Source organism: Notamacropus eugenii, chromosome 4 (assembly GCF_028372415.1).
Source record: "Notamacropus eugenii isolate mMacEug1 chromosome 4, mMacEug1.pri_v2, whole genome shotgun sequence".
Classification (NCBI taxonomy): domain Eukaryota; kingdom Metazoa; phylum Chordata; class Mammalia; order Diprotodontia; family Macropodidae; genus Notamacropus; species Notamacropus eugenii.
The window spans coordinates 103,028,920-103,041,069 of record NC_092875.1 but is presented as its reverse complement, the minus strand read 5'-3'; the positions used below and the strand labels follow the sequence as shown (position 1 = coordinate 103,041,069).

General features: G+C 34.7%; 1 protein-coding gene across 5 annotated transcripts in view; it reads left to right on the top strand.

Moving 5' to 3' along the window:
- Positions 1-12,150, top strand: part of KHDRBS3 (KH RNA binding domain containing, signal transduction associated 3) — a 309,488-nt gene that overhangs the window by 270,629 nt on the left and 26,709 nt on the right. For 3 of the 5 annotated variants that reach the window (XM_072602996.1, XM_072602999.1, XM_072603000.1), the window contains exons 8-9: positions 7,873-7,931; positions 10,910-11,520. The exons of 1 other annotated variant lie outside the window; for it this stretch is intronic. In XM_072602996.1, coding sequence (XP_072459097.1) covers positions 7,873-7,931; positions 10,910-11,001 — 151 coding nt within the window. In that variant the 3' untranslated portion in view covers positions 11,002-11,520. Of the gene's footprint in view, positions 1-7,872; positions 7,932-10,909; positions 11,521-12,150 lie in introns of those variants that run through there. One more of the 5 variants, XM_072602998.1, reaches the window with a different exon arrangement.

The following is a 12,150-nucleotide window of genomic DNA, read 5'->3' as shown; positions in this document are numbered from 1 at the left end:
TCCTTCCCCTGTTTATAATATGATAGTTACTAATGAGTAATTAAGTATAAGAAACACAGGAATAAAACAATAAGATATGTGTAGTTTGCAATTTAGAAAAATCATCATTATAATGAAATTCAGGGAGCTTAATCTTTCATTTTGCCCATTTTAAACTGAAAATACAAAATGCATTGCTATTTTCACTGCTTGATAAATTTATGCAAATTTTCCAGTTTCTAAGATCAGTTACCTTTCTGCAAGTCAAATTCATTATTGTTCATAGATTCTTCAGGACAGAAAGAGAAAACAGCAGCAGAAACCTTGTCTAGAGTAGGTTTAAGTAAGTTCAGACTTGATTACAAGAAAAAGGTGTGGATTCTTAATAAAACGCTCAAAATTTCTTTTCATTGAACTTGAAAGATAGATAGCAGAAAGCAGTGAATCAGCCATGTTTCTAGTTTCATTCTGAGCTAGTTTAGCTGAATCAGGGAACAAGAAAAGAGAGAATTTAGAAAAAATATATCTCTGGCCTATCCAGTTAGGTCTGAGTAGCCTAACTGACAGATTTAACACTATTGTAATTAACTAGGAAGTATCTCTGGCAAAAAGTCCTAGAAAAATAACTCCAAAAAGAGCTTAAGAGTGACAAATTTAAAAGCAAAGTAATGACCTGGAAAATTCCGTTCATCCAATCCCATTCTTAAAATAGTCATTAAATCAGCAGACATTTTAAAAAAGCACTTATTATGTGTTATACAGCGTGCTAAGGGCTGTGTATTGTTTTTTGTGTTTTGTTTTTGTTTTGTTTTGTTTTTTTTTTTTTTACTTTATCCTTTCCCTCATGGAGCACACATTCTAATGGAAGAGACAAACGTAAATGAATAGGTATGTATAAAATATATACAGAGTAGTTGGAAGGTAATCTCTTAGGGGAAGACTTTTAATTTTTATATTCCCAATGGACTACTACAATTTATTGAATAAAATTAGATAAACTAGGTTCCTGTTACATATATGTTTAAACATATTATGAGTAAGCAGTACTGCATTCATTACTTCTATTCAGTATAATGTAACTTTTCAGAGAAATTTTAAAACTGAAAAGGTACCTAGACATTATCAAGTACTCATTTTAGAGATGAAAATCAGAGATGTTAAGCAGCTTTAAACAGCTGTTTCAGAACTACAGCTCAGACCACTTTTTTTCTACCTCCAAGTCCAGGGCTATTTCTACTTAGTTATGTTTATTTAAATGTGTGAAATTGGTTTACTAAAAAGTTTATTGCACATTTTTTGAATTAGGAAATATAGAAGTCATTATAAAAGTAAAAAAACTAATTATGGGGAAATAGAAATCAAGGATGCCTGATTATAAAAATTTTCTTAAATTCCTTACATTTTTATTTGAGAAAAGAAAAATGGTGAGAAATACTCAACTAGGACATTATATTTTGTGATGTTATTGTTAGATATTTTCTTTTGAGGAATATGCTAGTTATTCAGCGAAGTCATCATAACCCAAAGGCTACATAGCTTACTCCCACCTTCAGAAGCTCCTCATTATAGAGATTGTTATGACCAAATTAACAAAGAATTGATTTTATGCTCCATCCATTGGGACATGGAAAATGGCTTTGTGTTTAGAACCCTTCAGTGGGATCCCATCGATTTACAAGTATTTGTAGAACAGAATCCCAGATTTGAAATGATTTTTCACTGATTAACCTACCTGGATAGCTCTCTTACCAGTGGTTTGGTTATCCCTTCTACACCAGCCCTTAGAAAAGCACCACTATGTTTGAATACCTCCACTTAATTGAGTACCAACTATTTACTAATGAACAAGTTTGTTACATGCCCTTTTTGTTCTCCATTGGGGATGTAATATTGTAATAGGAACAACTGGACTTAATGTCCATATCATATCATTAAATGCTGTTTCCAAGTCTTAATAGTTCTCCCATTTTTTTCTTTACTACTTTAGGATAGTTTTTATAAAAGCCTTTGCTCTTCCCTTGTCACTAGCTCAGTGTATTCCTTGGGCCATGTCGCTTTACCTTTCTTTGAGCCACCTTTCCCATCTATAAGATCATTGCAATGATTTCTAACCAATTTGGATATCTTTATTTTCTTCTCACTGTTGTTTGTTTTTTAATTGATGTATGAGAGATATCTACTTTAAAAGGGATATTAATATACTTTTTTATGTAAGTCAGTGGGTTCTTCACCCTTCCTCCCATACAACATATGTTAGGCTTGCAGTTTATATCTTGGAAGTGTAATGCATCTCTGTTTAATAGACATTCAAAGTCTATGAAATGAAATGCTGCAAAAGCAATTCAGACAGAACTGACAGGTACAAGAATGGGGCTCAGCTGCTCTCATCTTCCAGACTTGATGACAGTCTGGCAATAAATAATCAGAAACTGGGTGAAATGATAGGAAATGTCAGCTTAAAGTTTTCACTTGTCAAAACTAAGATTGTCTTATCACCAAACTGTTACCAGACCAAATTATGCTACTTTTATCCTCAAATTTGTTGGAAAGTGGGGCATGGGGAAGGTAGGTTCTCCCTTTTTATGTTCTCTATTAAATGAGTCCCAAAATGGAAATTTTTAGTATGAATCTACAGTAATTACTTCACAATTAGTTGCTTGAAATGTTTACTAAAGAAAGCTTAGTTTATCCAGAAAACAGTTGTTGTATTCCCATGTGTTTATTATTCTCAGCACTTGTCATTTACTGTACGGAGTTAAACAATCAGGAGTTGTTTCCAAAGAGACAGATTTACCTTCAGTGTTATGAGTAGGTTACCTCATTTGATCTGAAGGACGAAGATAAAATTCTCAAGAACGCTAAAGCTTTATCCAAAGAGCTCTTATGATGAAAGTGTTACACTTTGCTGGGAAGACAGGTTCATTTCTCTAATACTAGGTTTTCAGGTATTACTTGCTAAATTGTTTTGGCAAAATGTCTTCTAATTTTAACTGTTTCATGACCAAACACTTTCATTGAGCCAGGTTTTTGCTGACATGTTTATGTTTTGGTGAAGAGTTTAAAGAATTTTGTAAACATTGAAGAAGAAAAGACAACTCTAATAATCCTTCCTATAATATCTAGAATCACAAAACAACCCATAAGGAGTCATCTTTTTATCACATACTGAGTGAAATTGTAGCAAACGTCAGTTTAAAGTTTTCACTTGTCAAAACTAAGACTATTTTATCACCAGATTGCCAGACCAAATTAGGATACTTTTAATCTCCCAGTTCACAGTTTAGTAGTACAGAGAGAGTAATTCCCTGTTTTTATTCTAGGCTATGTTAAAGAGATCCTCTAAAGGAAATTTTCTTTTTGTACTGATAATCATAGGAAGGTAAATCCTACAGTTTTCCTAGCCTTTTTCACTTGGAATAGATCACTTCTAGCACCTTGCATATAATAGGCAGTTAATAAAATGTAATGAGTAATTTTTTCTGAGTTTCATAGCAGTTTCAAAGTTCTATGATAATCTTATATAAAGTGGGTCTATGACCTCCCCTGATTTTCCCCTCTGAACTTTTTCTCTCATCATATTTGCCTGGAGTATTTTGTCCAGATCTCTCTTTAGTCTCCATCACATACAATTTTAGCTTGTACTTGTCTGTGTGTCTGTCAAAATTCCCAGAACAGAAGGTCATCTTCTTAATAACAACGACTGTCATCTTTTTTATCTTTGTATGCATAGTGCTTTCTTTGCAAAGAATGATCACTTAATGTTTGGTGAATTGAAGCTAAAGAGAGGGATCTTAGTATAGTGGAAAGTTAAGACTCGGAAGGCAAAGGAACCTGGGTTCAGATCCTTTTTCTGACTCTTCCAGTTGTATGACTGTAGATAAATCACTGAACTTCTGGGCCTTCATTTCCTCCTCTGTAAAATGAGGATAACAATACAATACTTATTTCACAGGGTTATTATGAGAATAAAATAAGACCGATACGTTTTGCAAATCTTACAATGTTATACAAAAGTCAGTTAGTGGTTTTTTTCTCATTTTTTTCATACCCTGATCCTCTTCCTATCCTTCCCCATAGTTCCTATAAGAAGTCATTCATTCAATAAATATCAACAGGAAAGCTCAGGGTAGACACAGAAATAAGTAAAATATGGTTCCTATTCTGAGAATATAGAATCTAGTAGGATATTTAAAATACGTACACAGATGAAGATAATGTAGATATATATATATGTGGTTAGAATAATCTTTCTTGATCTTGTGAGTTGAAATAAGAATTTAAATGTTTATTTCTATGACAACAGGAAAAAAAGTAAGATGCAAGATATCATTTCACTATAAAGTTAAGTAAAGGAATTAAAAAATAAAACATTGGGAGATTAGGTGAGTGAAAATATAGTTGCCAAATGATAAATCAAAATTACTAATATTATGAAATGATTATATGAAGGCTCATGATAACCTTGTTTATGTGTTTATTGATTAATATTTTGCATAAATTTGATCTTTTGCACTAAACAAGACTGTGTTTCCAGTAGGCCTATCTATACTTGTCGCTTAAGCTTTGTGCATAATTTCAGCATCTGCAAAATGGTATAATACACAGTGTTCCTTGTTTTCCTTTAAAAATACAAGATTTCTAGTGATGGTATTGTGAAGTTAGATTATTATCAGTTTAAAAATACCCATCCATGCATTTTATTAGCTCAAATCTTGTGCTACATGATATTTTACTACTTATCTGAGATATTCTGAAGAAATAAAAATATCTCCAAAAAAACCCAAAAAACTGAGGTCCCTAAAATGGTGTTAGTAGATAGAGTATTAAATGCTGAGGTCTAGCCCCGCCCTCTTTCCAGACCCCAGTTCCCTCATCTCTAAAAAGGTAGTAGTAATCCTTGAACAATCTGCCTCAGGGCAGCAGTAAGGAAAATACTTTGTGAATTGTGGAACTCTATATAAATATCAACTCACCATATTCTTTGTGCTTATAGCAGCTCATTTATGAAGGGTCCACAGTACATGGCGCCCTAAAGTGAAGACTGTGGATTATCAGGAGTCAGGAACATGTGCCCTCAGGCCGTATGTGGCCCTCTGGGTCCTCAAGTGGGGCCTTTTGACTGAATCCAAATTCACAGAACAGATTCCCTTAAATGCATTTTTTCTGTAAAACTTGGACTCAGTCAAAAAGCAGTACCCAAGGACCTAGAAGACTGCATGTTGCCTTGAGGCTACAGGTTCCCCACTCCTGAAGTAGTCAAGTATAAACAGAGACTTCTTGCTAGGGAGGCTGTCTACCTACTCCAGCAAAACCTTGAAGTTCACAGTAAAATATTATTCAAGAAATGTATTGAGAACGTATAGTGTGACTTCTTATGTGGCAGAAGTGCACAGTGTTAAGGGGTTCCCTGAACTTGTCATTTTGAGTTGCTGTATTCTGGATCCAGAAACACCGAACCCAGAGCATGCAGGAGATCCTGATTGTGTCAAGGACAAAGCACCCTCCTCTCCCCGCGAAAAACACACATACAAGCTGACATAATTTGTTGTTTGCATCCCAAGCTAGATTCCCTGTGTATCCTTGGGAGGCAACACAGGCACCAGCCAGTCTCTGCCTGGCTGGGAAAAATGCTTATGTAGCTGGGGACCTTTTCAGATAAGCCACCTCTCCTATCTCCCATCTAGCAGTTCCCAGGGGAAAAGAATGTGGCTTTTGCCATGGCCTTGCTGCCCCACTTTGGGAAGGGTTACCACACCCTTCCCTTCTGCTCCCATGACATGCGCCTTCCTGTTTTCTCCTCCTTTTGATGTACTGTCATAAGTATGCAAACTTCTACAATGACTGTGAACTCTTTGGGTTCCACATGCATGTTTATTTCTCTTGTAATAAACCTGGTTTTCACACAAGTCTTGTGATGTTGTGATTATCTGTTGACAACTGTCAGCCAACCCCTGCCATCAGCAGAAATGTCGAGGGATGCTTCTGACCTGCAAGGTACTATACCCAGAGGCTACAAGAGTAGACCTTCTCTCTCCCTCAGCCCCCAGAGCCCTAAAGTAGAAACTTTCAAAATCCTTAGGAGCAGTGGTGACTACACATGGGCCAGGGTACCTGAGCTCCATAACACTGTTTTTAGACACTAGAGCAGACCTTGAATATGCAGAGATGAAAAGGGGGTGGTGCAGTTATAAAGAGGAGCAGGCTAAAACTAGGTAAGTCAGGCTTAATGAGGATTATTTTTTTCCTAAGGCTTTTAAGTGGGGAAAGAAAAGAGAATGTAAAGAAGAGTAAAGAGAGGAAGAGCTTATTACTTCTCATAATAAGGGTGCATGAAAATCTACAAAAGTAGAGGGAAGGGGTGGATGGGATGAGTATGAAATAGACCTTACTCTTATATGAAATGAACCAAGGAATATTGAACACAGGAAGTATTGACTTTGGTGTAGAAATCTCAAACTCAAGAGGAAAAAAAATGTGAGGCTAGGCAGGAGGTGGTTGAGAGGGAAGATAATACAGGGGAGAAAACAGTCACAAACTAAGCAGATTTACTGATGCTAAAATGGGGAAAGGAAAAGAACTATAATACTAAAGGGATGTCATCACTGACTTCTTAGGCAATTTGGGCAAGATTTGAACAAATAGTAGCACATTCTGATCAATGCAGTGATCAGCCATGCTTCCAGAGTAAAGGGGATGGGCACAAGATGCAGAGATATACATTTGAATTGCTTAGATAATGCATACTTATTCATAAATGGATGGTAGGGTTGCAAAAAAGGTGATTGCAAATTGTATTTTATCACAGAAGGTCAGAAGTGAAGAGAAGAAAGCACAAGCAGGACAATTTTTAAAGTAATGTAGAATTTATTATAATTTTTTATGAAAAAGCAGGTAGCACATAATGGAGAGTTAGAGTTTTACATAGAATATTAAAGTTTATTCTAGTTGGAAATATTCTTTTGATAAGTTTTGAATTTCAAAATAATTTTTAAATAGTATGAGCATAATCTTTGCATTCAGAAATAGTGTGGTTGGTAGGGAAGTAAAGTTAAAAAAAAAAACCAGATAAACCCATAGCCAATCAGATCACCATGTATAAGTATAGGACATTTGTGTACCGTTAAGAACATGTCAGCATCCTACCTCTTGTGGTTCACTGGAAGCTTCACTGTAACTCACAGGTTAGCTGTATCACAAAGTAAATAGTCATATGCCATGGAGAGAATTTTCAGGCTTTAAAAATATATTCATTTGTAAAACTTCGCATTAAATAAAAGTATTTCTCCTTGTTCTTCTACTGTGTTGTGGTTTTCCCCACTCTTTTTCTTTCTCAGAAACTCTGATCTTTCGCTACTAACCATAGTTTTATTTTGCTACCACTCTACTCCCTTCAGGATTTCCCAGATAAGTAGTAAAACATAACAGAGCACAAGATTGCATTTGCTCTAAGAAAAATTTCAAACTAGGAATAATATAACCGCATAACACTTCCATGACAAACCTTCAATTTCTAAAAGGATATAAGGGTTAGTATATCAACATCCCCACGCTGTAGACATCCTGCTTTGGCTACCCCTAATCCTGTTTCTTATCTATACATAGTCAAACAAATCTTTCTGTGCATTTCTTATGTAAGGTTTATTTGATGAGATTTTGGGAGAAAAAAGAAAGTAGACTTTAATAATATGCAGGTCATGGTTTGTAGTATAATAAATACTCTCATCTCAACTAGGGAGCTCCTTTTTTTTTAATGTCTCCCTTTTATTCTGAGTTTTTTACTGAGTAAGAGTACATAATTTGCTATACTTACACATTCTGTAAAACAATTTTTACCTATTTTGAACTTTGTTCTTTTTGTATGTGTATGTTTTGTTTTGTTTTTGTTTAATACAGTGGTGCTGATTACTATGATTATGGGCATGGACTTAGTGAAGAGACTTATGATTCATATGGTGAGTAATTTGACAAGATGAACTATGAATAGAAATGGAAAAGACAGTCAAAGAAATCTTTCTTCCGAGAGGAGATCTCTAGCCTGCATTAAAATAAAAAAAAAAAAAGTCATCTAAGAGTTCATTTATGCTTACCTAGATATTTTCACAGAGCCCTTCAGTATTAAAGATATGACAAAATCTATGTTGGGTTATATATGTATGATATCCTGGCTCATGAAATTCCACAAACATAGAGATGAAGTTTCTTCTTTTAATGTCATAGCTTTGCCAAATTTATCAAAGAACTCACTGGACTAAAGATATTTAATAGTGCAGTTCCTTTAAAGTGTCTTTGCCTGGGAAAATAAAAGTGAAATGAAGACAGAGTTTTAGTTTTAGGTTCCTTTTCTTTGTTACGGGTTAGAGAGAGAGAGAGAGAGAGAGAGAGAGAGAGAGAGAGTGTGTGTGTGTGTGTGTGTTTGCACATGTGTATATTATACACATATGTATATACATATATGTGTACGTTTCTGTATTTTTAAATTTATTTCTCATTTTGGATTCTTAAAAAAAAATCCCACACAGCCATTGCATAAAGGTTACAAATGCATTTAGAAAGATAATAGCCTTAAGGGTATTACCACACTGTTGCAGAAACAACTAAACAAGTCATGGTAAAAGCGTAATAATGGTGGAGATTACATCTCAGAACCATCTGTAAGTGTAGCAATGACAGGTTTAATTAAAAGAATCTGTGGTGACAGCAGAATGCCCATTAAAAAAGCACCTTTTCTTGAAAGATGAATGTTAAATCTTTGGCTAAAGATCAGAGGACATGAAGTCTTCAATTAGTTGAGAAACTCAAAAGCCCATGAATTTCTGGTAAGCAGCACAAGTGAATCAGGACTCCCGCTAATGGATGTTATGACATTTTTCTGAACATAACTGGAAAACCATTTTCTGGTGTTCCTTTTGAAGTGCATTTTGTTATATCGCCTGCCTGAAGCAATGATGACCTCAACTAGGATTTTTGTTTGTCGTAACAAACACTTATAAAAATACATTGGTTTGCTGAATGCTGTCTACTTAAATTGATGCAAGTTAGCTTGAGGGGACGTAGCTGATTGCATGTTTGTATCAAAAGAAGAGGTCATTCTAAGCATTTTTTCCTCACAGCTTTTTAAATTGGTCTCTGTGGACAGCATAGCTTTTAAATTGCTGTATGTTGCAGCTTAGAAGTTAACTCTTTGATGTACAGATCTGGAATTTGCTAAGGAAATTGTTTTAAGAGCTGTGGTTCACAAACAACTCAATGGCAAAGCCTTCAGTGTGACAATAGTTTTAATACTTTTGTCTACTATACTTGGTATATGAATGTATAAAATATATAGCATCTCATTAAGCACATAAATTTCCCTGCAAAAGAACTTTGTTTCCACATTCATCTATAAAAAAATTCATTTAAAGTGCTATATTAACGCTTCTTCATACATTACCTACCCATGTCTTCTGCCAATCCATTTATTTTCTTTGCCCACTCATTGAAATGGAATTTGATTCTTTTTCTATAATGTAACCCATTTATAAAGATAGTACCAATGGCTGGAGAACTGGCAAAAGTTTAATTCTTAATATTTAGACTCCTCTTAAATGAGTACCTATGAGTAAGAGTATATAGTAGTAGAACAAGTTGGAAAAAAGGACTTTTTTTTGAGTACTTAACGTTTTAGTTAATGCAGCTGTGGCTTATCATAGCGTGGTAGAAAAGATCCCTGGTCTCCCAGTCAGGAGAGCTGGTTATAAGGCCTAGCTTTGCCTATAAGCAACTCCCTCCCTTCTGAGCCTCACTTTACCTGTCAGGTGAGAACATGATGATCTGTTAAAGTCCCTACCAGCTCTAATGTCTATGATTCTGTTTCCACTGAAATTTTACTTTAATTAATTGCCATGGAATTTTTCAGTTAACCTAATGAAACATTTATTTAGCACTATGCTGGGCACTAACAGAGATAAAAAGATTGGATAAGATACAGTTATTGCTCCTCTGGAATTCATTCTGGTGCCATGTTACAGGTTATACACAGATGACTGTCATGAATTCTTTCCTTTTTTCCTTTATTCATTCAATAAGCTCTTACTAAACACTTCCTCTATGCAGGGTACTACATTAGGTATTCCAGATAAAATGACAATAATAATTAGATACTTTCCACTTTCAAAAGAGCTTACATTCCTCAGGGTGAAAAAATATGTGTGTGCATACGTATATGCACATGTACATGTATAATTCATGCACATATAATAGCTAACAATTTTATAGTGCTGTAAGGGTTACAATAACTTTACAAATGTTAACTTATTTCATCCCCACAACAATCTTAAGAAGTTCTATTATCCTTACTTTACAGATAAGAAAACTGATGTTAAGAGGGATTCAGTGATTTGCCCAGGGGTCACACACAGCTAGTAAGAGTATGAGACAAGATTCAAACTCAGATCTCCCTGACTCCCAGGTTCTTCACCCTGTCCACGTACACTTATTTCAGTGTACATCACACAAAACATAAATTATAAAACAAAACAAAACAAAACATCTCCTGGCACAGCAGGGACTATCAATAAGGGAGAACAAGAGAGTCCTCGTGTTGGTGGTGGCACTTGAACTAAGCCTTGAAGGAAGATAGGGATGACGGAGGAGGAAGTACATCCCAAGGATGGCGAATGGTAGTGCTCCCTAAATATACAACATAGGTACAAACCAGATGTTTTGTTAGGTCTGCTGGGAGAAGAGATAATTACTGAAGAGGGGCATAGAGACAGTTTGAATAGAAGCAACAGTGTTTCAGTTAGACCTTAAAAGACAGATTTACTCTTCAATGAAAAGACACATTCAAGATGACATTTATTCATTGGCTCAATGCTAAGTTAGACTCTGAAAAATTAAACCATGCTAGCAACAACAGCGATCTAATTATGATTAATCTTACCTTTTCTAGGACAAGAAGAGTGGACTAACTCGAGACATAAGGCACCTTCATCAAGGACAACAAAGGGAATCTACAGAGACCAGCCATACGCCAGATACTGATTGTACTGTCTTGATGTTGTGAAATATCCAATCTCCACCAGTCCTGTATACTGTTCAAAGTAATTTTTTTCTATGAACAATCCCTTTTTAATAAATCAAAGCGCTTAAAATCTGAATGGATGGACTGAATTTAAACTACTTTGTTGAAACAACAAACTGGGCAGAAAGACATGTAAAACAAGGAACTTTGTTATTGCCAGTCTGTATATGACAAATAGGAGATCAAAAGAAAAAAAATAACCTTTGATTAACTAGTGTTAAACAAAAATTAGGTTTACTAAACATGATAATCCATTCTTTTAACATAAGCCTCACCTTTCCTTTTAAAGGTTGTCCACAGAATTTAGTTCTATCTTTCAACCATATGCTAGTTTTTTCTCTTGCAAAGATGTGTAAAAAGGGAAGCCAATTACAAATGCAAATAATGTGGTATTCTTTTGTAACTCAAGTCTTGAAATGTTCTGTAGTGTTAAGCAAAGTCTCTTCTTGCTTGATACTAAATAAACTTTTGAAAGAAAAGCCGTGTGTGTGAGCTAACAATTTTTTTCTTATTAAAAAAAGCCTTCATAAATAGTAGTAAACAGGGAAAACATCCTTTAACCATGATTGTCATAAAAGGGTCACACTAAACGTTGTACACCATTTAAAAATGGTATAAAATTAAATGTTATAGTCATATACTCACAGTAGCTTTAAATGCTGTTTTAAGACTCCAAATGGTATTGCTCTGCCTGAGTGCCATATTAAAACCAAATCTTGTTTAAAACTGGTTTTAAAATAACTACTGAATTTTCTGAAAAAGATGTGATTAGTTTTCATCTTGTTGAGCATTTTTTCACTAGTGCAACTTTGGAATTTTTATGAGACTTTTGGTACCTTAATGAACACCTCGCTCCGTGCTGGAAGTAATAAACACAAAGCTATTAAAGACATTCTGACTTGACTAATTGAGGTCGCTTTCGTCAGAGGCTGAGGATGTGTAACCCTTAAAACGGTCTTCATTTTCAAAGGTAAATAAATCAAATCAGATTTTAATCTCACTTAATTTATCTTAATATAACTAATAAAACCAGGAAGAATACAACTTAGAAACTTTTATGATCCATTTTAGAAAGGCTTGAAGATCACCTAAATTATCATTTTAAAAAG